The 23,499-nt window shown below is 39.9% G+C and overlaps 1 protein-coding gene across 1 annotated transcript in view; it reads left to right on the top strand.

The window, feature by feature from the left end:
* LOC126474513 (juvenile hormone esterase-like) overlaps window positions 1–23,499 on the top strand; it is a 104,841-nt gene that overhangs the window by 32,898 nt on the left and 48,444 nt on the right. The window contains exon 5 of the mRNA XM_050101984.1: window positions 15,412–15,639. Coding sequence (XP_049957941.1) covers window positions 15,412–15,639 — 228 coding nt within the window. The remainder of the gene's footprint in view (window positions 1–15,411; window positions 15,640–23,499) is intronic.

Raw genomic sequence — 23,499 nt, forward strand, 5'->3', positions numbered from 1 at the left:
CAAATATTTGATTTTTTTCATCCAGTTTGTTCAAAAGACTAGCCAACTGCATGCCAGTTGTTATTTTAGCCTCTTGAAAGCAATTAAGCAGCGGGGAACTTTTGAACACAAAAAAAGCTATACGTTTCCTGTAGACAGCATGGATGTAGGCAGTTTTAGTATAGATTCCACAGTGGCTCTGAATGTAATTTCTGTTACGAGATGAACTGGTGCAGAAACACCTCATTCAAAGTAACAAGACGGTACACAGTGGCAGCTACAATCATTTCAGATCACTCAAATAACAGATGGGATATTTATTACCTTGTTTGTCTTCCATAAAGATTTAACAGGAGAGGTGTCAACCTTGCACAAATAGGCAATTATTCACATAACATGAACCACAGTCTTTCTTTCCATAGACCTCACCTAATCATACTTAGTCACTAATCATTAATCACCACATCGTGAGTAGTGGAACAAAGACCGATACAGTGGGCACATTGTATTTTTTATGTCAACAGACTGGTCACCTACCTTAGTCTCCTTGTGTAAACAAACCACACATTTCATTGACACCATTTTGTAAACAAGGCGACTGCTAGATGATCTTGTGTAAACAAACTGCTCACTTGGCTGTAGCCTTATGTAAACAAAACGGCTGCGAGATGATTTCAGCTGTGTGTAAGCAATCTGCCCTCTTGTGCTGTAAGATACATTCATGGACGTCTAATTTGTAAAAAATACTTTCATCCTAGAGTTAATTATCATAATTTACGATCCAAAATCGCTGTTTTCACCAAGCCCTCTATGAGTAGGCCACATCCACTCTTAGTCAAATTTATGTACATCTGATTTAAGACCAGATGCATTTAACATTACCTTAATTACCAAAATTTAGTGTCCAAAATGCTCAGGATTCTATCACCACTCGAGTAGGCCAATAGGGTGACATATGATTGGCCTATCAGACACTAGTGTTATTCAGCAATTATTTTGCAAATTTTTCATATACAGATTCTGCGAGAAGTTTTACATTGCGTTTGTAACTTCTGAACCATCCAAAGTCACAGTTCATTGGCATTTAATTGCTGTTTCCCTCCCAGTATTTCAAATACCTACTTTTGTAGATCATCACCCAAAGACACATGAAGGTACCAGACTTCTAATGTTCAATAATTTCACATTATTAAGACACAACACTACATTATTTAAGAGACAACACTAATATCCAATGGTTTAATATCTACAATGGCAATTTGTTACAGTTTTGGGGCTAAACTTTTAGGACAGTTCCATCCTCTTCACCCAAATATTCCAAGTAATTTTTTAAAATTTTTATTACATAAACATCAAAAGACACATGTAAATACAATACTTTTTATTTTGTTATTTATTTATTTCTTATTTAGCCTGATCAGATTAGGGTCTTAATAACCTCTCTTACATCTGACCAGTGACAACACTTACAAATAATTCCATAAAAATCAAAGTAACAACACCTGGCATTCTTAATAAAACGATAACTGGCAATAATAGCACAATTAAAGTAACACTATTAATGATGTTAAAATAATGAAGAAATTCAAAATCATATTAATTAGTTATTATATAAAAACTCAATAATAATTTGCATTATTAATACATAGAAACATTTGGCAATAATAATAAGAATATAGTAAAACTATTAATAAATTAATGGAAACATTAAGAATGATATTTTGTGAGAACAAAGAAACCACACAATAGGTGCTGAATCTACACTCTTTTATTGCTTATATGACTAATTTAGGATCTCTTAAATTTTCTTCACCCGGTGCAAAAATATAGTCATTTAACAATCTGAGGGCATCCTACGTGCAATGTTGTCATGGAACTAAGTTTCGATGTCAGAAGAATAAAAGGGAGGACATAAATTTCACAACATTGTTTGCCCTGTGCCACCCAACCAGGAGCACACAGATGAAGAGTGTTCCCACTTAGTGGTTTTTGGGTGGTACAGGACAGTGGTTTTTACAGAATTTATCACCCCCCCCCCCTCCTCTTAACCTTCTGACATGTAACTTTTGTTCGAAGACAATTTTGGGATAAGGGTGACCTCAGATGCTGAAAGATATTATTTTTTGCACCAGATGATGGAACTTTAATTGTTCCAAAACCAGTTGTGTATGTAGTAAAAGATGGTTGATTCAACAACTGTTATTCAGTTTCTTCATTTTACAAAATTGATGCATACAATTGTAGCTGCCCCACGAGAATAACTGTTTAAGAATTGAATTGGTTAGTTTAGCACTTTTGAAGCCTTGCTGGTATTAGAAGAAGTGAAAAGGATAATGACAGAGTAGAGCATGGAAATGAAAGTGACAGTGGCTGCAAGGAAAGAAGAGAATTTCAGTAGAGAACACTGTAGAAAAGCGAGAGTTGTCAAGTGTGAGCTGCAAGAAGCAATAGCTATTGTGATAGAAGGTGGGCCATTAGCTGTCTTTTGAAGATTGTAAGGATATTAATTTCCATAATATTGTATGAATGACTGTTCCAAAGTTGGGTTTTTGGTACAGTAAATGATTTAGAGAACAAGAGAGTTTTGTTTAGTGGAAAGGAGATGATTTCACTTTGTTGACAACGAGTATTTCTGCTGCTTTGTTCAGGTAGTAATGTAAGCGTTGAGATAAATAGGACGAAGTGCAGCGACTGAGACGACGATACAGCACACAACCATAATAAAATTTCATAGGTAGAAGTGATATGGTACAAATAGCGCACATGACAAATGTATGACACAGGCATTCATCACCATTCCCATCTGACATGAGCTCTCATACAAAAGTTTTAGGAGAGTATGGTCACCATAATTAAGTATGGTGAGTATTAGCGAATTTAGAAATTCTTTTTAAGCTCGAGAGGGAATACTTTTTTATATTTCCGTAATGAATGAAGTGATGCTGACACCTTCTTACAGACTGCAGTTGTGATTCAGTCCAGTCTAAGTGATGGTCCAGAATTATAACCACATTCTTTGCAGAGGAAGAAAAGGTTATTTCTGTGCTGTTTAGGGTTAAGTATGGAAGAGATTATTTGAACTGAAGAGTAACAACTCTTTTGCAAGCCAGTTGAACTGAAGAGTAATAAGTCTTTTGTAAGCCAGTAAGATTGTTTGCGTTTTAAATGGGTTAAGTTTCAAACCTATGTAAGTCAGCATTTACAGTCTCGAAGGCCGTCTGCAGATCTGTTGGGTTTGCACTTAGGTGTAGCTGAGGGTCGTCAGCGTGTAAATGATATTTGAAGTGGGAGATAATAGTCGATACATCATCGAGATATAATGGCAAAAGTAAAAAGCCTAATACTGATCCTTGGAGGACCCCAGATACTCTATTTCTCTATTGTGCCCTTTCTGTCCCGAACATTACAAACTGTTCTTGGTATGCAAGGTATTAGTAGAGCAATTATACAGCACTTGAAGAAGCCTTTTTGATCCATACCGGCTTTGCGGCTATCGGTATTTGTTCAGGGACGCTAACCTTTCGGCGCTTGTGTGTCGGTCGCGCGACACTGAGCGGATCGAGAGGCGAGCGCGAGTGAGTTGGGAGGTGGAGAGAAGACAGTGCGACTACCCGAGAAGGGGAGGTAAGCCGTTCGGTGAACAGGCGTTTTTAAAAGCATTATACAGGCGACAGTTGTACCGGCTGTGTCCTGACATGGTCTGCGCAGCCAACCAGTTGGTGGCCGTTAATCGATTACTTCTTGTTGGGAGATTGTAGTGGCGACCTACTTCTCTGATGTTGTTGGACGATGATTTCGCTGGATTGATAAGGTAACGTCATTGTAGTCATGTTTTCCATTGGCTATCCACCTTCTGATTCGCGTATTGCATGTGTACCTCACCTGTGACAAACTATTAGCGAATGCTGAGTAATGAAAATCTGTTACTTATCCATGTGTGGTGGAACCCTACGCAATTTGTTGCACCATTCTCACGGAACTCTTGTTGCTTGGTGTCTAGTAGCATCGGCGTTCTGCCTTGCCACCCCATCCATGGGGCTTATTGAGTATAATGTTTTAAAACTAAGTGTTTAGTTTGCTCCAGAAAGTCTGGTGGATTTTAAACTGTATGATGTACCGAGGTACGTTAACTCCGTGAGACACTTGTGCGGAGATTTGAATGTCGGCGTCCACCAAGGGGTCGATTATCGTAAGGATAAAATATCATTTGATGTTTTTTTCTGGAGCATCACGAGTGGAAGCGAGCTCAATCGGTTACTTAAAATATCTCAACCCCGAGTTTGTTTAATTGTTACTTGAAGGCTAAATTTAGCAGTAGAAACTTGTTTTGGGTCTTGCCATACTGCTTCAATGCCTTTTATTTAAAGTTGTTTTAAGTGATTGATGCTGGCTTTTATTAACATAGCAGTGTTCGAGTCATTTGATTGTAGCGTATTGTTACTGCGTCAGCACACACGATTTGTTGGATTGTAATTGTTCTACATCTGTGCATAGGTTGTGGGTCTGGGCTACGACTTCGGGTTCCCGCTTGTTCTTGAATCTGACGGAACTAAACGTTCCGTTAACACCCAGGCGCACCCGATATCAGGCCTCTGAATTAACCGTTTGAGGGGGAGGAGCACCCGGTAAGTGAAGTCGGACGCACCTACTGTATTCCGCGCCTTCGGTAGGGCCGATAAGTCGGTTCCGAGCAGCACAGCCAGGTGTGTCCCGTGTTAGCCACTCCGTTCATGTTCGCACTTGGCAGATGCCGTGAGTTGGGGACTATTTGTAAGAGAAGTGTTCGATATAGATCATTGCCTCTCTAGTTGAGAGTCCGTATAGAACGTTACCCTTTCCTTTTAAAACGAATATATTTGGGCAAGGTTTGAAGACTCTCTGTAAGTGTAGTTACGATAGACCTTTGGGCGTGCAATGTTTTCTGTTTTCTATAAAAAAGTATTACTTTTCTCATTTGACAAGTTGTTATACATTTGTTTGTAACTAAAGCAAACTCATGGGCTTTGCGTATAAATGTTCTTTGACTGGGAGTTTATTATTGTAAATGTTATTTCTTCACTATTTGTTAATACAAAATACGTCTATTTACAGTTCTCGTGTAAAGTTACCTTTTTTTAAGGTACTATCTTTCTCACATGAAGAGTTATTATATTTGCTTGGATACTGAAAGCCAACTGATGGGCTACATGTATATATGTTCTAATTTGAAGTTTATGACAATTGTTATTTCTGTTCATTGACTTTAATAAATACTGAGAAAAGGTGAGTGCCCCTTGCCCTAGGGTCCAGTCCTTCCGCTTAGTCCTATGGGTGTTTTATGATACGCCGAGGAAATATCGGTTTCACTTTTGACATTTGAGTTTAGCAAGTAAAACATCAAAGGTCGACAATGTTGAAAGCTTTGTTGAAATCCAAAAAGTCGCCTGTTGTTTGTCCATTGCTTGTTGCAATTCGTCAGTCACTTCTATAAAAACACTCATCGTGTTACGACTTTTCCAGAAAGCAGACTGGTATTGATCCAGAAGATTATTTGACGTTTTGTAATTAATAAGCTGACTGTCATCGATGTATTTTAAAGCCTTAGATAATGTGATAGAATGAAAATATGGCTTTAGTCAGAAGGTTCTTTTGCAGATTCGGTTTGGACAAGAGGTTTTATGAGTCCCTTTTTCAAGACCATTGGGATGATGCTGAAGTTGAGGGAATGGTTAGAAATATCCTTTGTTATTGACCGTAATGGATCGACAAGGAACTGAAAATTTCTATCGTAATATTCTCGTGATCTGTAGCTGCCAACAAATTCGTGCGGCTTCCTGGCTGCATTAACGGTTACCGGCTGCAGAAAAATATTTCTTTTGTGCCTACCACAGATACGTCGTGAGAATCGATGGTTTTTCTCCTTATGCTCTGGTAAAGTATAGATGTAGGCGTGATCAAACAATCATTTCGATCCTCCATAAGAACTAGAGGTCCAGCTGCGGATTGAGGTGTGACTATTCCACAGGTCGGAGGCCCTGTGCAAACCCTCAGTTAACCAGTGGGAGTATCTGAATTTTGTATTCCTCATAGACTGACTGACAAATAACAAACTTAATTATCTAAAGAAATGCACTAATACACGAATAGTTTCTTGTATAACAAACAGCACAGGTAATTATTTAAATAAATACACGCTTAATGTTTACCGATTCTGTGTTTCACAGTAAGGACCTTATCCTTACATTATTAGCATTTAAAAACAATGGCCTTCACACCATGAGATTACTACCAGTCTGCCTCAGAAGAGTGTGACATTATCAGATTTTAGCAGACTTGAAACTTCCTGGCAGATTAAAACTGTATGCTGGACCGAGACTCGAACTCGGGATCTTTTAGCAGACTTGTAAATAACAACGGAAAATTTAAGAAAAGTATCCCTGTAGGAATTTTGAAAAAACAAATACAAAGAATCACTAAACTACGCTCTACATAATATCCTACACTTTTTCTCCTCTCACCACCACTGGTACAGAATAGGATGGGGACAGTTACGTCTTTACTTCAGTCAAGTAAGGCGTGTGAAGGCCTCTCCAGCCATTTGGTTCACGTCACGTTGGGGATCTGTAGCAGACAGGTTCTGCTCCTGCTGTAAGCCACTGCCACCCCACTCACTCCACTGTGTGTTGAAATCTCGATGGGTGCCACAATTCATGAGGAGGACACAGCACCTCGGCCAACGGCCAGGCTTGAAATAACAGAATTAGTGTTCCCCCTCTAAATATACATTGAGGCAATGGGCATATCAACGGAGAATTCATTGTATGATCTGTCGCTACTAACCTGTGTGCCAATGAGCACTCGGCAGAGATGAAGATGTCCACAGTGGATCTTGTATTTATGCAGCCTTAAATCGTAATAATTTTGTAGCTGTAATATTTCCAGAAATGTGGTGTTATTAACATTCCTTGACACTGATATAATTCTCTCCATAGCAAGAGATATACAGAAGTCATATGTGTCAGCTGTACTATATTTAAATGTGTAATGACAGTTATACCAGTGTCATCACAGTAGCACACTGCTTCCTGCCAGCGATGTTCCAGCTTCCATTACAGTCATTTTTAATTTGCCTTTTCTCAACATACCTTATGTGCAGTACGTATTAAACAAGGTGCCTCATTATAGACCTCCACAAATGTTCTTTGGCTGAAAATTTTAATAAAATGATGAGACCTCTATCCAGTAATGACACGAAAAACCAATTACCACTGCCAAGGTCATGAACCTCCAACACAAAACCATATTATGCTTTCTCTCATTGGCTAAACACATTTTACTACCCAAAAGTGTCAAAAAATACTTTATGAACAAGTCCATTTCTTACATTTCGCTCCAAAGACGGATCTTCCTCTACTACTACCATTTAGCACCCGTCGCAGTTCTGTTAGCAAATTTTGCGTGGAAAGAATGTGCAGTCATTTTACGAGAGGAAATATCGCCCTTATCATATTCGCTTTGACTTCTGCAACAATAAACCACTCCTGTTGCACCAAGCCTCTCTTGTTTGTTTAGCATCATACGCCAATCAAACGATTCCTTGAGAAAACGCATAACTATTCGATGGATGTTCTATTAGTCTGACTTGTTAATGGTCCCAGGATAACAAGTAACGTTTAAAAATCGGTCTAATAAGTGTTTTGTATACCGCTTCTTTCGTTGATAAGATTCCCCTTGGCATAGCAATGCTGTTCCTACTATTTTCTTTACGTGCTCATTTCACTTTATATTAGTCTGATTGGTTACTTTCATACAATTCCCACTGTGCTCTTTGGTCAATAGTGTAACAGAACAGCAGCTGGTCTCTTCGCCTATTTGTATGCAGTACATTATATTCATTTACGTTCAGCTCTATTGCATTACAGTGTACTAACCGTCAGTACTCTCCGTAAAGCGCTACAGTCTACAGCTGTTGCATACCTCCTATAGAGAACAGCATCGTCTGCGAACAGCTTGCATCATGTAACATGATTTTATCAGTAGTGGTGTTTTGTAAACTGGGTATTTCATGATAGTTACCACTTTCGGCAATAATTTAATAAAACAATACTAAATTTCTTCCCGTATGTAATCACAATAAATTACATTTATTTACATCTAATCTCTGTAGCAATAATCGAGTACTGTTTTGTAAATCACTTTCTTTGTGGATGAATTATATTTGCTTAAAATTTTTCTCACCCAGGCATATAGTTTTGCTTACATAACTATTCCACTGTAGGTCACTCCTGATGCTTATTCATAGGTATTTTGTGTAGTTACTGTTTCTAGAAATGGTGCAATACAATAGAACTTGATTTATTCTCTAAGTCAGCACAATATGTTGAGACCTATGGAACAACAAGATGTACAATTCGCAGTCCATCGTATATTATCAACTAAAAATTAGGCTGAAATAGTCTGAACTAATACAGTTATGTAAATGAGTGATGTAATAAACTAAATTCTGAGGACTGCAGCTTTAATGGAACATTTGTCGATGGCAAGAATATAGGGAAAGATGGAGTGATAGTTCTCCAGAACAACGATCAAATAGGCATGTTGTTCCACTTCAAATTATTATACTTTGATTAGTACACCTGACCTGATATTTTTCGATTAGCTGTATATATATTTTCATTATTGTTGTTGTTGTTTTCGCCATAGATTCAATTTTTATCACCTTCTCCATTTTCAGTATTTTTTCACGTTCGCTCAACACGTTAACTGCCCTTATAAATGAGCAATCTCTTTGGTAGTGAATGGTTTAAATCCACTTCACATAGGTTCTTCTTTCCTCAGATCTGCGGAATGACAGTTTTTGGGAACGAATAATAATTGGGTAATATCTGTATTTAACGGAATCGTGGGGAATTATCTCCTAAAGGAGCACACACAGGAAACCCAAAATCAATTTGTGATATTTTTTATTACTGTGATCCGCAATTACAGATCTGTAATCATATGTATGTTTTAGAACATTTAACGAGCGTCTCTTCTTTATGTGTGCTAGTACTCTAAATCTACTTATGGAGGAAATTTGGTTGTGTGTATTTATTAAAGTATCTACCTTGGTATCATTTTACTGTCAGATGTCACTCCCAAGCGAACATTACGTCTCACCCAGTAAATTGTTAACGTGAAGATCACCCCTTCCTCGTTAATATGTGGTGCTGGGAACGTGAATGGGGGACAACACTCTTGAGGATAAACACAAGACGTAGTTCACCTAAAACTATTTTTTCTTCTACACATATAAGTTAATCATCCACTTCTTCCGCCTTCCCACTTCGACCCTCCTTGGACAATAAGCCCAGTATAATCCTTAAATATGTATGGTGGTGTATTTACTCTGTTATGGTTGAAGGCGTACTGTGTGAAGTTCTGAGATCACAGATCCATGTTGTGGACTATTGTGGGCTATGTGTCATACGTACGAGACGAGTACTGCTCAACGTCCTTTCCCCGAAGGGAATTAATTCACTTCGTATTTTATAAATTAGAGAGAATTACCACGCCGCCACTAATACCTTTGCTTATAAAAGCATTTCTTTAAAGACACGGAGCGACGTTAAGCTTAAAAAATAAGTCGTCGCTTTGGCACTGTAGTGTACTCTCCATACAATACACATTGGCGCAATTGTAATTTGCTATGGGTGCATTATTTTCCTACATACCGATAAGGTTTTCGAACAAAGATTTTATTGCCAGCAAAGTAGGTTACCACAGCTCTGCTGTAATGTGCAGATACCTAGAGTAAATCGCAGAAATTCTGTATGCTTACCTGTAACTTAGGACACTAGTGGAAACAATAAAAGAATTCCGATTTTGACAGAAGGATGGACGAAAATTTTTTAGTGTTGTACATTTATCAAAGTACAGATATACATCTATCATTGGCTATACGATAACAAAGTAACTTTTCTTAGTACACTAAGGGTCTAGTTGCGAAGTTATAAATGGCGGGCTTAATGTCACATTATTTACTCAAGAGGAGGTACGACAGGGCATTTAATAACATCGATGAGACATACAACATACTCACCTCTTTAGTACGCGTAGTGTCACTCTACTCCCAGAACCACCTACTTAGGTATGTAAGTTAGTAATGTATATTTATTAAAGTATCTTCTTCAGTGTCTTTTCTAAGCGACATATCACTCCAAAGCGAACATCACATCTCACCCAGGCATTACTATATGACAACTGAAGTGAAAAACAAGGCAATGCCAGCCAGCTGTTACCGCTGAAAGGTATCCTTGGATGGTGGGCAATGTGAGGTATGGACGATGTTGGTGTAGGCTTTAGCATGACTAAGCCATGTTTTTCCACGAAATAATACAGACAGTTGGGTGTGGAAATAACGCTGATTACTGGTACAAAGGTTGAATGAATTTTTTGTTCACAGTAAGAAATCTGTTATTGTGCTTAAATACTATGATTAAAAACTTGCTGTTCTTAACATCACCTCTGAGATGTAAATCACAGATTAATAGCATGCTCATTAAGCAAAAAGACATGTATCTGAGTGTTTTAGAAGATGCCTCCCTAATCGTAAATCTCGATGCATGTATCATATAAACTAACGTGACTCACTCTGTCACAGTAGTACCATTTTATGCATACTGCCACCCACTACCCCAGTAGTGGCATTATGCAAGCCACGTGTATTGCTCTACTGCTATAGAAAAATTTAAGCTGCAACAGCGGTGCTGCTGGCCGCTGTGACCGAGCGGATCTAGGCGCTTCAGTCCGGAACCACGTGGCTGCTACATTCGCAGGTTCGCATCCTGCCTCGGGCATGGATGTGTGTGATGTCCTTAGGTTAGTTAGGTTTAAGTAGTTCTGAGTCTAGGGGCTGATGACCTCAGATGTTAAGTCCCATAGCGCTTAGAGCCATTTGAAGCATATTGAATAGCTGTGCTACATATATGTTTTAGACTCAAAATCTTTAATAGACACTTGCTTAGATCTGTTCCACACACTGCATATTTTTCTTAAGACCTCTGCAGTACCATGTTCATAGGAACGAATCCTAATTTGGTAGTACCTCTATATTTGACAGTATTGTGACGAGAAATGGACTGAGAAGAAATATGTTTCTTGTGCTTTAGTATAACACTTCTGTGTCACTAGCATTCAACACATTTAGATAGTCCTCCACAGAATCAGATACAAAATATTAATTGTAGGGTTACAAATCGCAGCCTGAAAATATATTTCTTTTAAATGGTCTCCAATGCTCACTCCCAAATTTTTAGCAAATATGCAGCCTAAGTAGTGCTTCCGTGTCGGAGGAATGGTAGTTTGGTCTTGATATCAAGTCTCTAGAATGTATCGTCTTTCCTCTTTTACATTATAGGTAAGTGATATCATCCCTCTCTTATATCGTGCTCACAGCGTCTCCTGCAAATTGCGATTGCTCCCATTGGATAATGCTTTTTGCTAAGTGTATCTATAAATTAGTGCAATATTACTAAAGGATTCTGACATGCTGGTGTACGAAAAGAATTATAATTGTTATGCAATGAATTCTGATATTCTCCATGGTATACTTCCCACTGGAGCTTCAAATCGTTACTAGGTTAGCGTAGTGTACGAGTTCTCCTGGAGTGCTATTACCATAGCACACAGCACTTGTTAAGAGACGACACAGAACTGCGTAGTACAGAACAAATATATAGGAGTGGACAATGAATTATAACTACTACGTAACGGAGTCTAATATTTTACGTGGTACTCTTCCCGCTGCTACCTCACGTTGTTGCCAGGTTAACAGAGTGTACAACATGGTATTCCCACTTCGCAAAGCACTTGTTACCAGATGATAATCGAGCGAGGTGGCGCTGTGGTTAGCACACTGAACTCACATTCGGGAGGAAGACGGTAGGAACCGATGTCCAGCCTTATTGATTTAGGTATTCTGTGATTTCCCTAAATCACTTCAGGCGGATGCTGGGTTGGTTCTTTTGAAAGGGCACGACCAACTTTCTTCCCTACCCTTATCTAATTCGATGGGACCGACGACCTCGCTGTTTAGTCTCCTCCCCCAAATCAATCAACCAACCAGACAAATGACACAGGACTGTGTAACATGGGTCTTAACAACAGTATTCTGTAGGGAATAAAATGATGTTATTAACACCCTGAAACACATTCCATGCCGACAAATGGTGGTATTGTCTATCAATCCTATATTTTTACACTGAGATCACGATTCTTTAATGTGGATCAGTGTTCATATCGGAGTTTTATGATTATGTTGTAGCCATTGCCATCATGTTAAGAGATAAAGTACTAAGATATTACTTGTCTCAATAGAAAATGTTGATGTGCAGTATACAACGTTAAATAACGACAACTAACTCCCTTAGAAACATATAAATGTGTAATTGTTTGGCGTATCTACATAGGTTTTATGAGTGTCTACCTTAAATTGTATGAGACTATGTATAATATAGGGAAAAATCAGTTTGTCTCACAAGGAATAGCAGTATTTCGTGGGGCAGTCATTTTCGATAAGCATACCATGGTGTGATCACCGTGCACTAGCATTTAAGGTAAATGGAGATATCTTGTATCCTCCATTCCATACACTGTATAAAGAAAGATTTTCTGACACGTAGTTGGCAGTTTCTTCTTGTTCGAGCAACAGTTTATATATATCCTTCATGGAAGAGTTTCTGCATTAACTGCACATAAAGGGATAGTTTCCTGAATAGGAACTGGCCTTAGTCATTTGGGTACATGGCTTATTTCCCTTAAGAACTGTGGAATAACAGTATGTTCATTGTCCATACCATCATATGTTGACACAATATAACCACCCTTTTTTACGCAAATGTAAATGGTGTGAGGCAATTTATAACCAGATTTTCTACAGTGTATTCACGAATGTAGTAAGCGCTTCTAATGCTTTATTTTCCAGCAAATGGGGCATCATGTGATTGTTTTCCGTATTTCCCTTTCGTATGTAGTTTTTCTTTTTACATATTCTGTTTGTAAATGTATATGTAAATTCACTATTTGACAGACCTGGTGTGGGCTCTTTCCTTTACCATTAAACTGTGATACAGATCTTCCACCCATCGAGAATAACTACAATGTGCTAGCAGCAGCATTTTCTCCTCTTCTTCCTACAAATGTCTACCCAGAAAAACATCTCTAAACACACACATATCAACTACATCAGCCACCCCTTATATACATTTAACGCCTGACATGTAGCGGAGTGCACTAAGTGGTACAAGTTTCTTAAATACAGTTTTATGCTTATTGATTATTACACAAAGTGTCACTCAAAATGTCACTCCATAACCCCAAAACAACTGTGACACAAAATCTCACCTTTTTATATGTTAATAACACATAATACTAATTAGCTGCAGCTGTCAAACCTTCGCATATACTCTAAATATCCAAAATATATGTAACTGATAAAAATAATATCGAGGAATCGTCTCCAAGTAATTGTTAACGTACAGCTCAATAACATTTTTTGTGAATGTGCTGGTTTGGCCCCAACACGATACAGTCTGGACAGCTCGCGATGCCGTCTTCCAATATTTTGCTTGCCTTAAATAAAGACGAAATTGGCTTCATCCCATCTATATCAGAGATTGATGTTAGCAGATAGAGTGTAGGGAACTGTTTTTTACGGTGTATTTAGCTGTTTTGTGTTATGAGATTTTTAACATTACTGTTTAGATTATTTTTTATTTTTCGTCCTTGTATTTACAAGTCTGCTAAAATCTTATACAGTCAAACTCTTTTAAGGCACCCTTGCAGTGGTGCAGACAATTGTTTTACCACAGCATGTAGCAAGTTGTTTAAATAATGAACTGTTAAACATTTGAAGCCTCATATTTATGTGTGCCTATGAATGACATTCTAAAAAAGATATTTGTTTGGCCTACATTGAGGGGGAGGGGGGGGGGGGGGGGAGCTTAATTGCTCCAAAACTGTAAGACATTGCCTTGTTAAAAATTAAACCACTAGATATTAGTGTTTTTGCTTAAGTAATCCACTGTGATTATTGGTAAACATTAAAAGCCACTTCTTACAAAAATCTGCCTTGTCTTGGATGATGATCTTCAAAAGTATGTATTTGGTATAATGGGAAAATATGAACCAAAATTGTAACAAATTGCCACAAAAATTGTCAATAAGAGTGGTAGATTCAGATGTTGCAAAGCCATTCCAAAACTTCTAGCAATAGCTGTATAAGGAAAATTTGCAGCAGAATATATGCTAAATAACACTGGTGCCCATCACGCTATTTAAATGTAACTTGATTAGTCTATAGGAGTGGAGGTCGACTGACATACAGAGTATGAATGACAAATACATGCCATTCATGCCCAAAAGAGAGGTGGGGTGACTGATGGTGGGGGTCAGATCCCACCAATAGGGGCGTGTCCATAGAGTAGAGAAGTAGGAGAGGGGAGGAAGCCCTGTTTTGGGTCAACAACTGACGATACTTGAGATTATGCTGAAACTTTGATTTGTATAAGCATGTCCTTAGCACAAATGAGCTGCTGAATGGGTTGGTGAAGGACAGTCATTTTGTGTCATAATTTATTGTAATTAAGAGACAGTCAAAAACATTTGGTTGTATATTTCACTTGCATAAGCGCAACCAGGAGCGCAAGTAACCAGTTTGTTTACGTAAGGCTAGAAGCATCTGACAGCCTTTTATTTACATAAATGGTGCAGACAAATGAGCGGTTTGTTTATGTAAGGGAAACAGCAATGCCGCTCAATCAGTTTTCGTGAGGGGTATCGGCCAAGTGTGTGCTTTGTCTGCTTAAGGAGGCTAGATATTTCGGTTTCGTGGAAAAAGAGTTATACTTAAATTCGAGTTACAGTAATTACTCCACACTCCAATATTAGCATCTGACAGGGGGAATTTCACGCACCCTATCAAATACAGCCAGGAGCCCTCACTCCATCCTTTGTGTTTAATATCAGTGCCAGCAGACGAGATCGATAGTAACTCGGAGGCATCACACTTAGCGACTGACAGACGCCACCAAGGGCTCAAGCGATGGGCCGCCCGTTGTGACACCTCTGTTAGTCCACTTTTGTATTGGTCCACTACACTTGTATCAAATTATTATTTAGTAAGCAGTTTCGTTTGTAGATTAGTTTGCATTTATCCTGAATCTTATCAATGAGCCTAAATCTGCCAAAATTAAGCCCATGTGAGATTCCATTTCAATTCTGTTTCAGGCATTGCTTTATCTCCAACAGTTAGGAAATCTAATTGTTTTATCCTGCTTGATGTAATTAAGGTCATAAAGTAGGTCTAGCAGGAAGAGCTTGTAAGACAAAGAAAATCTGGTGTAAATGAATTTAGTAGTGCAGATCATAAGACATACTGGCCGTCAAGTACTAACATGAGCATTTTTTTAGTAGATAGTGTACATGTGGATGCCTGCTATAGGTCTGTTCTCACGCCTGGTAGACCAGAGCGGCACCTTCGTCGCTGGCATGTCCGTGGTGCCGGATCCTCGGTACCACGCTTTCAGACTGGGTGGAGTCCTCGGCTACGAAGCGGAAACCTCTCAGCAGCTGGTGCAGTTCTTACGCTCTGTGAACGCCACTGACCTCCTGGTGGATACGTCCGTCTTAATGACGGATGAGGTAAGTCTTGCTTTTCTGTTGTGTCAGGGGATTTCACACTGTGCGGCACTTAGTGTCAAGCAACTACAAACTGTTACGTACTTGGGTTACTTCCAGAAAATTAAACGCAATTAATAAGGGGCCACACATCATCTGTTCTCGATATACGTAAACATCCTTAAGAGGACACCTACTAAAGGTCATAGATAAATGACGGTAAAACGTGATATATTCTACACTCATAGGTCTTTAATTATTGGTGAATGTAAGAAGCAGGGTTGCACTTTGGGAGCTGATTCGTAAAGGACAAGGAAAGCCTTATGAACCTGATCATTTTTCCAGAAATTCATCGTTTAGGTACTTGAGGCCAAATGATTATTTCCAGAAAACCACTCAGCAATCTGTGCAGTGTAGCGCAATGAACGATGGGAGATCAGACAAGAAATGCTTACTGTCGCAAATTTTTTACATTGCTAAGGGAAAGTCCCACGAACACTTTACCAAAAATGTTGCTGTTTAGGCCTGAGCATGGGGGTGGAGGTTGGAGGAGTTTAAAACTCATTTTTTATGTCTTCTTTGACTGTCTCGAAAACCGCGGATTCTAGGAAAAAAGTTTCTCAGTGCAGAGTTAAACTGCATTCATTTCCTACAAAAAAAATCCTATTAATTTTCTATCTAGGACTAATAGTTTCCGCGTTGCAGAGGATGTAAAAACCGCAGATAATTAAAATTGGAGTTCAAAGGTATGACGGTAGCCCCTATCATTAAATGAAGTGCGTTTAGGACAAATATTAGATGTGTGTGTCACACCTAAGTGCAGGAGAACAGAATTAAGGAATAAATCTTGTTCTAGAGGTGCAACAGGCAGAAAGCAGCGGGGGTGGAGTTTAGAAGCTTGAGCAAAGGTAGGTCGCCGGATTATAGTCTTACAGTTACCTCCTTCATAGGTCTGCAAACCGGAGGGTAAGCAGGCGATTGCCATTCTCTCTATCCCGGTACATATAAAAATCAACTACAAGGTGTTCACAAAGTTATACCGACCATTCAACAGCTCGCGTTATGAATTATTGAAGATGAAGTATGCAAACGTGCCTGGCCGTGTTCATTTTCAAAGATCTCTGTTAACACTACATGGAATGCAGGTATGAAATATTAATAACACTAACTCGAGAACGCGTAATGACGGGATCTACGTAAATCTCTGTACATTGTTCTACACTGCTAGAGGAGTGCTTGGACATCCCGTAGAGAAGCTATAGCCTTCCTCCGGGAAAGAAAACTCCCCCCACCATGGGAGCTGCAGGCTCTTCAGTTTACAGACAGACGGTCCATCCCTTCCACTCTTGTTCCATCATATGAGTAGACAAAGTAACTTCACTGAGCTCGTGTTTACATATTGGAGTCGTTTACAGTTTACTGAATACTTATTTGCAGTTGTTAAGAGAGCCATTGCGTAAAAAAGCTCCACATCTGGAACTGTGGAATGTCTGCTACACTGGAAAGCCTGTCCCAAGTCTAACATGCTGCTAAAATGTATTCGACAATATTGCGTACATTGTCTCCGCTATCAATGGCTGGAACAATTTTCGAAGAATAATGGGTATCAAATGCGTGAGCGCTCCCAACATCTGAAGAGGCTGAGGGGCTTAAATTGACTCCCTGTGTAAGAGAAGTAGATCAAGAAAGTGTTTCGAACCTTCATATATTTCAGCGTAAGTCAAGTAATGCATTATAGTAGAGTACCTTTCTAGATTTAAACAAGTTCAGTCCTATTCCATCATATTTGCACCAATCTTGGAAGATAGTAGTAGTAGTAGAGGGGTTTTTGGGCGCACGACAGCAAGGTCTTCAGCGCCCGTTCAGTATCATAGTGAGACGGGTGTCAAGGAAAAAAACCTCAGAACATTTACATAAAACGGAACATGAGACACGGGGAACAATCATTGAAAAATATGTGCTCACCCACACCGAAGCGTGGGATGAAGCAGGGCGGCAGCAGCAAAACACGGACAACACAGGAAGAAAATGGTAGAGGGAGCTAAAACAATGTAGCAGATGGAAGTGGCTGCTTGGAAGATAGGCTGTGGATATGTGGTAAGTGGCTAACTCAGTGCAACTCATTCTCCAACATGCCACCAGTTACTGAACTTAAGAAATGAGTGGTGAAATAAGTGCAGTAACTTCCTGGTTATCCATTAATTCACCAACAAACAGCACGGTTAGACAACTTTAAAGTATGCTGTCAACAATAGACAGCAGCAACATGCCACATTTACCGATCCAATCTCTTTCCCACCAGAATCACTGAAAATATTACCCTTGCAAACTAAGCCGTGCTCAATCGTTGTTTACAGTAACGTATTTTACAAAGAAGTCCATTCAACAACTAAAAATAAATACCCACTTAATAAATAAAGAACAGCTACACTATGTAAACACAATCTGAAGGATGTTATTTTGTCTACATACGTAAGAGAACTAGACGGGAAATTCTTGGGAGGTACAATATGTAAACTGAAAAGGGAACAACGCTCGTGGTGGGGGAAGCAACCTTTTCAGGAAGAAAGCCACAGCTGCATGCAGGATGGTTAAGAAACAAGTTCCCCTTTAGCACTGTAGAACAGTGTACAGTGGTTATGTAAATTCTGACTATTTGTATTTGTGGCTTTAGTATTATTAGTAACTCACATTTGTATTCTATGTAGTGTTAACGGACGTGTGGAAACTAAACACAGCCTGGCACGTCTGCAAACTCCACAGCAGAGTAACATATAAGGCGAACTGTGGAAGTGCCGACAAAACTTCGCCAAACACACTGTAGTTGCTTTCTTGTGATATAGTGGGGTAGAGAGAATGAGGAATCGTCCGCTCGCTCTTCAGTCTGCAGACCTTTGAAAGAAGGAAGTGCACGACCACAGTCTGGCCACCCACCGTCCCTCACTCCTCGCGCCTCCACCCCTCCTCCCTTTGCAGCGTGTTACACCCTCTTAATATTGTTAGCCTGCTCTTAGATGTCGTACACACATTTAATATTTGTTGTTAGCGCATATCAATGAATTATAAACATTAGAACTCTTATTTTTAATAATCTGTGATTTTTCCATCTTCTGCAACGCAGAAACTATTAGTCCTCGATAGAAAATGAATAGGCTCGGAAACATTTTCATAGAAGCCGCGGTTTTCGTGATAATAAAAGATTAATACAAAAAACTTACACGCCACCATTCCCATCCCCCCTCCCCCCCCCCCCCCCCCCCCACAAAAACCACACCCATTGGCCCGCATTTTTAGTATGTTGTTCATGAGATTCCCTCCAACCAATCTACAAAATGAGCGATGGACACATTTTTTCCCTCAGTCGACCATTTTTGGACTTCGTTGGCTGAACCAGTAAACTGAAGTGTCGCAATGGGAAACTGCTAGTTTCTGGGACGCCAACAATATTTTGCAGTGAGGCTGCATCACAGACAGCGACGATATGTGAGACCAGCTACCAGCAGCATCCACAGAGTAAGACCAGATTAGGTGCCAAAACGTCCATCTCAGTATGCAATATAAAAAGTATGTGGTAATTCATCCTCATTGTAAGCGTTCTCAAGGCATTTGAACTCTGTAAAATTCACTGGTAAAACAAAATACGCAAGTGGTTACGAACACTTTGGTGACGGAGGTTGCATCGGTCGTCACGTGAAATGAGCTCTGGAGAGAACGAATTGCAGAAGAAGTGACGTCAAGCTTTCTTAGCCACGGAATCAATTACAATTAGTTAGAAACTGGTACAAAACCCAAGTGCTAATGGCGCACTAAAGAAAAAGGTGTTATATGAGAATTTATTACAATTATCGAATACCATTAATCCCTCGGTAAGGGGTCAGTATTTGTAGGGACGTGACATTTCACTCACCCGGTGAAATTAACAGAAACGCTATCATGATATAAGGATTGGATGAACAGAAAACAGTCACTCAAATGGAACTTGACTATCCAGTCGTTTTGTGCCTTTCTAATCGACGTGTGAAGCACGAAATTTTCTTGACAGAGTGAAACTCTCACGGTCGCATCCCGGCACAGATCCTATCACCAACTTTGGACGAAGGTGTAGCCCGCGTGGCGCGGTCACAACGTTGATAACGATGTTGGCCGAGGACTGATAAGTTACCTTTAACGGAGTGAGAGGGCGGAAGTTTCCTAGGATGCGTAGGACAGATGATTTAGGCACGGAGAGGAGATGTTGGAGAGGAGATGTTGACTTCGTAGGAAGTGACTAATGGTGGAAAAACTTAGAAATACAATTTAAGAACAAATTTTTTCCCGATACTTCAACCTTAATCGAAGAGATCTCTTACGGTGGCTTTATACATTTGCACATCAATGTTTACTCCCTACCACCCTGCATGACAGTCTCTTCCAGTAAGTCCTGACTCCTGAGTTCTGTCTTTGCACTATCAGAGACGAGCCCTCTCCTTGTAACTTGTTACAACACATAATCTAATAATCTAAACATAACACTACACAAGTGCGAGAAAGCGCTTGTTAGTCCCTATATTTTGACACACATAAAATACCAATTACACTAGTCAACAAACTCAAATTTTTTCTGTATCTGGTTTGTAAACTGTTGTATTTGTCCAATTTTGGGATGCTGAGTACACTGGTAAAATCAGTCCCTCCCCATCGCATCAGATTTCCCAGACACGCAGTAAAACCAAAAACAGTACTGCGAAACACTGACAGAACTAAAACAAGGAATAGGTATTCACAATTTTAGAACCCAATATTATTCAATATTTATATTTGGACATGAGGCCAGTATAAGGACTAAATTAGTCCACAACATATTATTAACTTTAATGTCCTCTGCTATTCGAAAAATGTAAGAGTAGTGCTCTGCTTTTGCCTGCCGTTTCATCGGTCTCCCTCAGAACCCAGCAGTAGTCGCTCGGCGTGAAAGGGTTCCAGTGACCTTGATAAATGTTCTATCGTATAGATGTCTTGATGAGATCGTTCACCCTGCTGATGCTTATGGCTCCCAAGTTTCCAGGAAAGCAATCAAGTGGCAGTGTAAGATTTGAGTTTTAAGCGGCATTCCTTGTTCCTGCAGCTGACAAGAATTCATAATGGAAATATGGTTATCATATCTTCTGTTGCCCAGGAAGCCCTTCACAACTGCTTTGAAAGAGGAATAGCAGCTAATTCGATATCTGTCAGTTAAATATAAACGGTTGGATGTTTCATCAGTTTTCTTATTTGTGGTCGAACAAATATACCTTATTTCAGCTTTGCTTCACAAATTTAGGAAAACTTTCTTTAAAAAGAATGAAAGCCTGACAGTAAAAAAATCCTGCACACCAAAATACATACTAATTGACATATAACACCCGTAACGCAAACTGACTTTCGATTAGTGTTACCATCCATTGAGACTCACGCAGTCAGACACGATATTCACACAAGGAGAGAGGTGTAAGGCACCACTTGTTCCTCACTATACTCTGACACCTAGAAAATGCCAACTATTGCTGGTTGCCAGTAATGGAAAGAGACATTAAAGAGCATGACCTTCACTAACAGGCAGAAGACTAAAGTTACTAACGGCTGCAGCAGCATCGCAGTGTCACTGTGCAGATACTCCAAAGGCTGTAGTACTGCTTCTTCTACTCCCTGGCACTGACTGCGACTGTCACTGCCTTGGTCTTCTGCGCTTATCGCGAGTGTACTGGTTCTTCAGGGACTTCTGGATGAGCTTCTCTAGAAGCGTTGCTTTCCTCTTAAGGTCTCTTTTGAACAGCACGTTGCAAGGCATCCCAGATATGCTTAATAATGTTCACGTCTGGAGAATTTGGTGGCCAGAGGAAGTGTTTAAACTCAAAAGAGTGTTCCTGGAGCCCTCTGTAGCAATTCTGGACGTGTGGGGTGCCGCGTTGTGCTGTTGGAATTGTCCGTCACAATGCACAATGAACATGAATGGATGCAGGTGATTAGACAGGATGCTTACGTACGTGTCACTTGTCAGTCATACCTAGAGGTATTAGGTGTCCCATATCACTCCACTCCAACTGCACACACCTCACAGCATTACAGGCCTCCACCAACTTGAACAGTCCCCTGCTTAAATGCAGGATCTATGGATTCATGAGGTTGTCTCCATATCCGTACACGTTCATCGCCTCGATACAATTTGAAACGAGACTAGTCCGACAAGGCAACATGTTTCCAGTCATCAACAGTCCAATGTCTGTGTCGACGGGTCCAGATGAGGCGTAAAGCTTTGTGTTGTGCAGTCATCAAGGGTACAAGAGTGGGGCTTTGGCTCCGAAAGTCCATATCGATGATGTTTCTTTGAATGGTTCGCACGCTGACGCTTGTTCATGGTCCAGCAGTGAAATCTTCAGCAGTTAGCGGAAGGGTTGCACTTCTGTCACGTTGAACGATTCTCTTCAGTCGTCGTTGGTCCCGTTCTTGCAGGATCTTTTTCCGGCTGCAACGACGTGGGAGATCTGACGTTTTATCGGATTGCTCATATTCATCGTACACCCGTGAATTGGTCGTACGGGGACGCCCCCACTTCATCGTTACATCGGACATGCTGTGTCGTGATTTCCCTAAATCACTCCAGGCAAATGCCGGGATGGTTCCTCTGAAAGGGCACGGCCGACTTCCTTCCCCATCCTTCCCTAATCCGATGAGACCGATGACCACGCTGTCTGGTCTCCTTCCCCAAACCAACCAACCAACCATGCTGTGTCTCATCGCTAGTGCGGTGACTATAACACCACGTTCAAACTCATTTAAATCTTGATGACTTGCCATTTTAGCAGCAGTAACCGATCTAACTATTGCGCCAGACACTTGTCTTATATAGGCGTTGCCTACCGCAGCGCCGTGTTCTGACTGTTTACATATCTCTGTATTTGAAAACGCATCCTATGCCAGTTTCTTTGGCGCTTCAGTGTAGATCTTGTATACAGATGTACACGTAATTGTGCTATATTGACCGTGATTGTGAGCGAACCACTTTCGCCTCATCGTGGGGACACTGTAATGTTAACTCCACCTCTCACTGGCCCAGCGTCACTCGCATTACGCCTTCGCAGCACTATGTGCCAGCATGTGCTAAAGTTACTACTTAACAATGTTTTCTTTCTTTCAATAGCATATTACTTCTTGCATTTATAACATTTTATAGCCATGACCACCCTCATATTAAGAAAATTGACCGCCATGACCCCCTGCCAACTAAAATAGTTTATGAGCACTTGTACAGTGTTCCTTTAATTCATTTAAATGTACTATGTCTGATGTTACATGTTGTTTCGTAGAACCTAGTTAGTAATATACAAATTTCGTTTGTGCCTTCTATTCCACTAGTATAGTTTATCTTCTTCTTCACGAAGACGCTTCTTATAAGTGACAACGTTGTCTGTTCTCAGTCGAGTAGGCTCGGTTGTATAAACAGGTGTAGTCGTAAAACAAATCGACTACTAACGATTTCTACTGTCAAAACTGTCTGTATCAAACTTATATACGTATCTGCAACACGGACAATGCAAACAGCAACCTACAACTATTACTAAAGATAAGGTGGACTCTTCTCTAAAGGTCCATTTCCATCTACTGTTAGTCAGTCATCGGTTCCATATACCCCAGTCTTTTTACAGCTACCCGTAAGTAATGTAACCTAGGCGCCGCACTTCTTAACAGTAATTCTAGCGGTATCTCAAAAAGGTTAGACATTTTCTCAGTAATCGATTTCTATAATAATACTAGTTTATATGCCAACCAGCTCTGCAGATGATGAAGAAATTGATGAAATGTATGACGAGATAAAAGAAATTATTCAGGTAGTGAAGGGAGACGAAAATTTAATAGTCATGGGTGACT

Source organism: Schistocerca serialis, chromosome 4 (genome assembly GCF_023864345.2).
Source record: "Schistocerca serialis cubense isolate TAMUIC-IGC-003099 chromosome 4, iqSchSeri2.2, whole genome shotgun sequence".
Lineage (NCBI taxonomy): Eukaryota > Metazoa > Arthropoda > Insecta > Orthoptera > Acrididae > Schistocerca > Schistocerca serialis.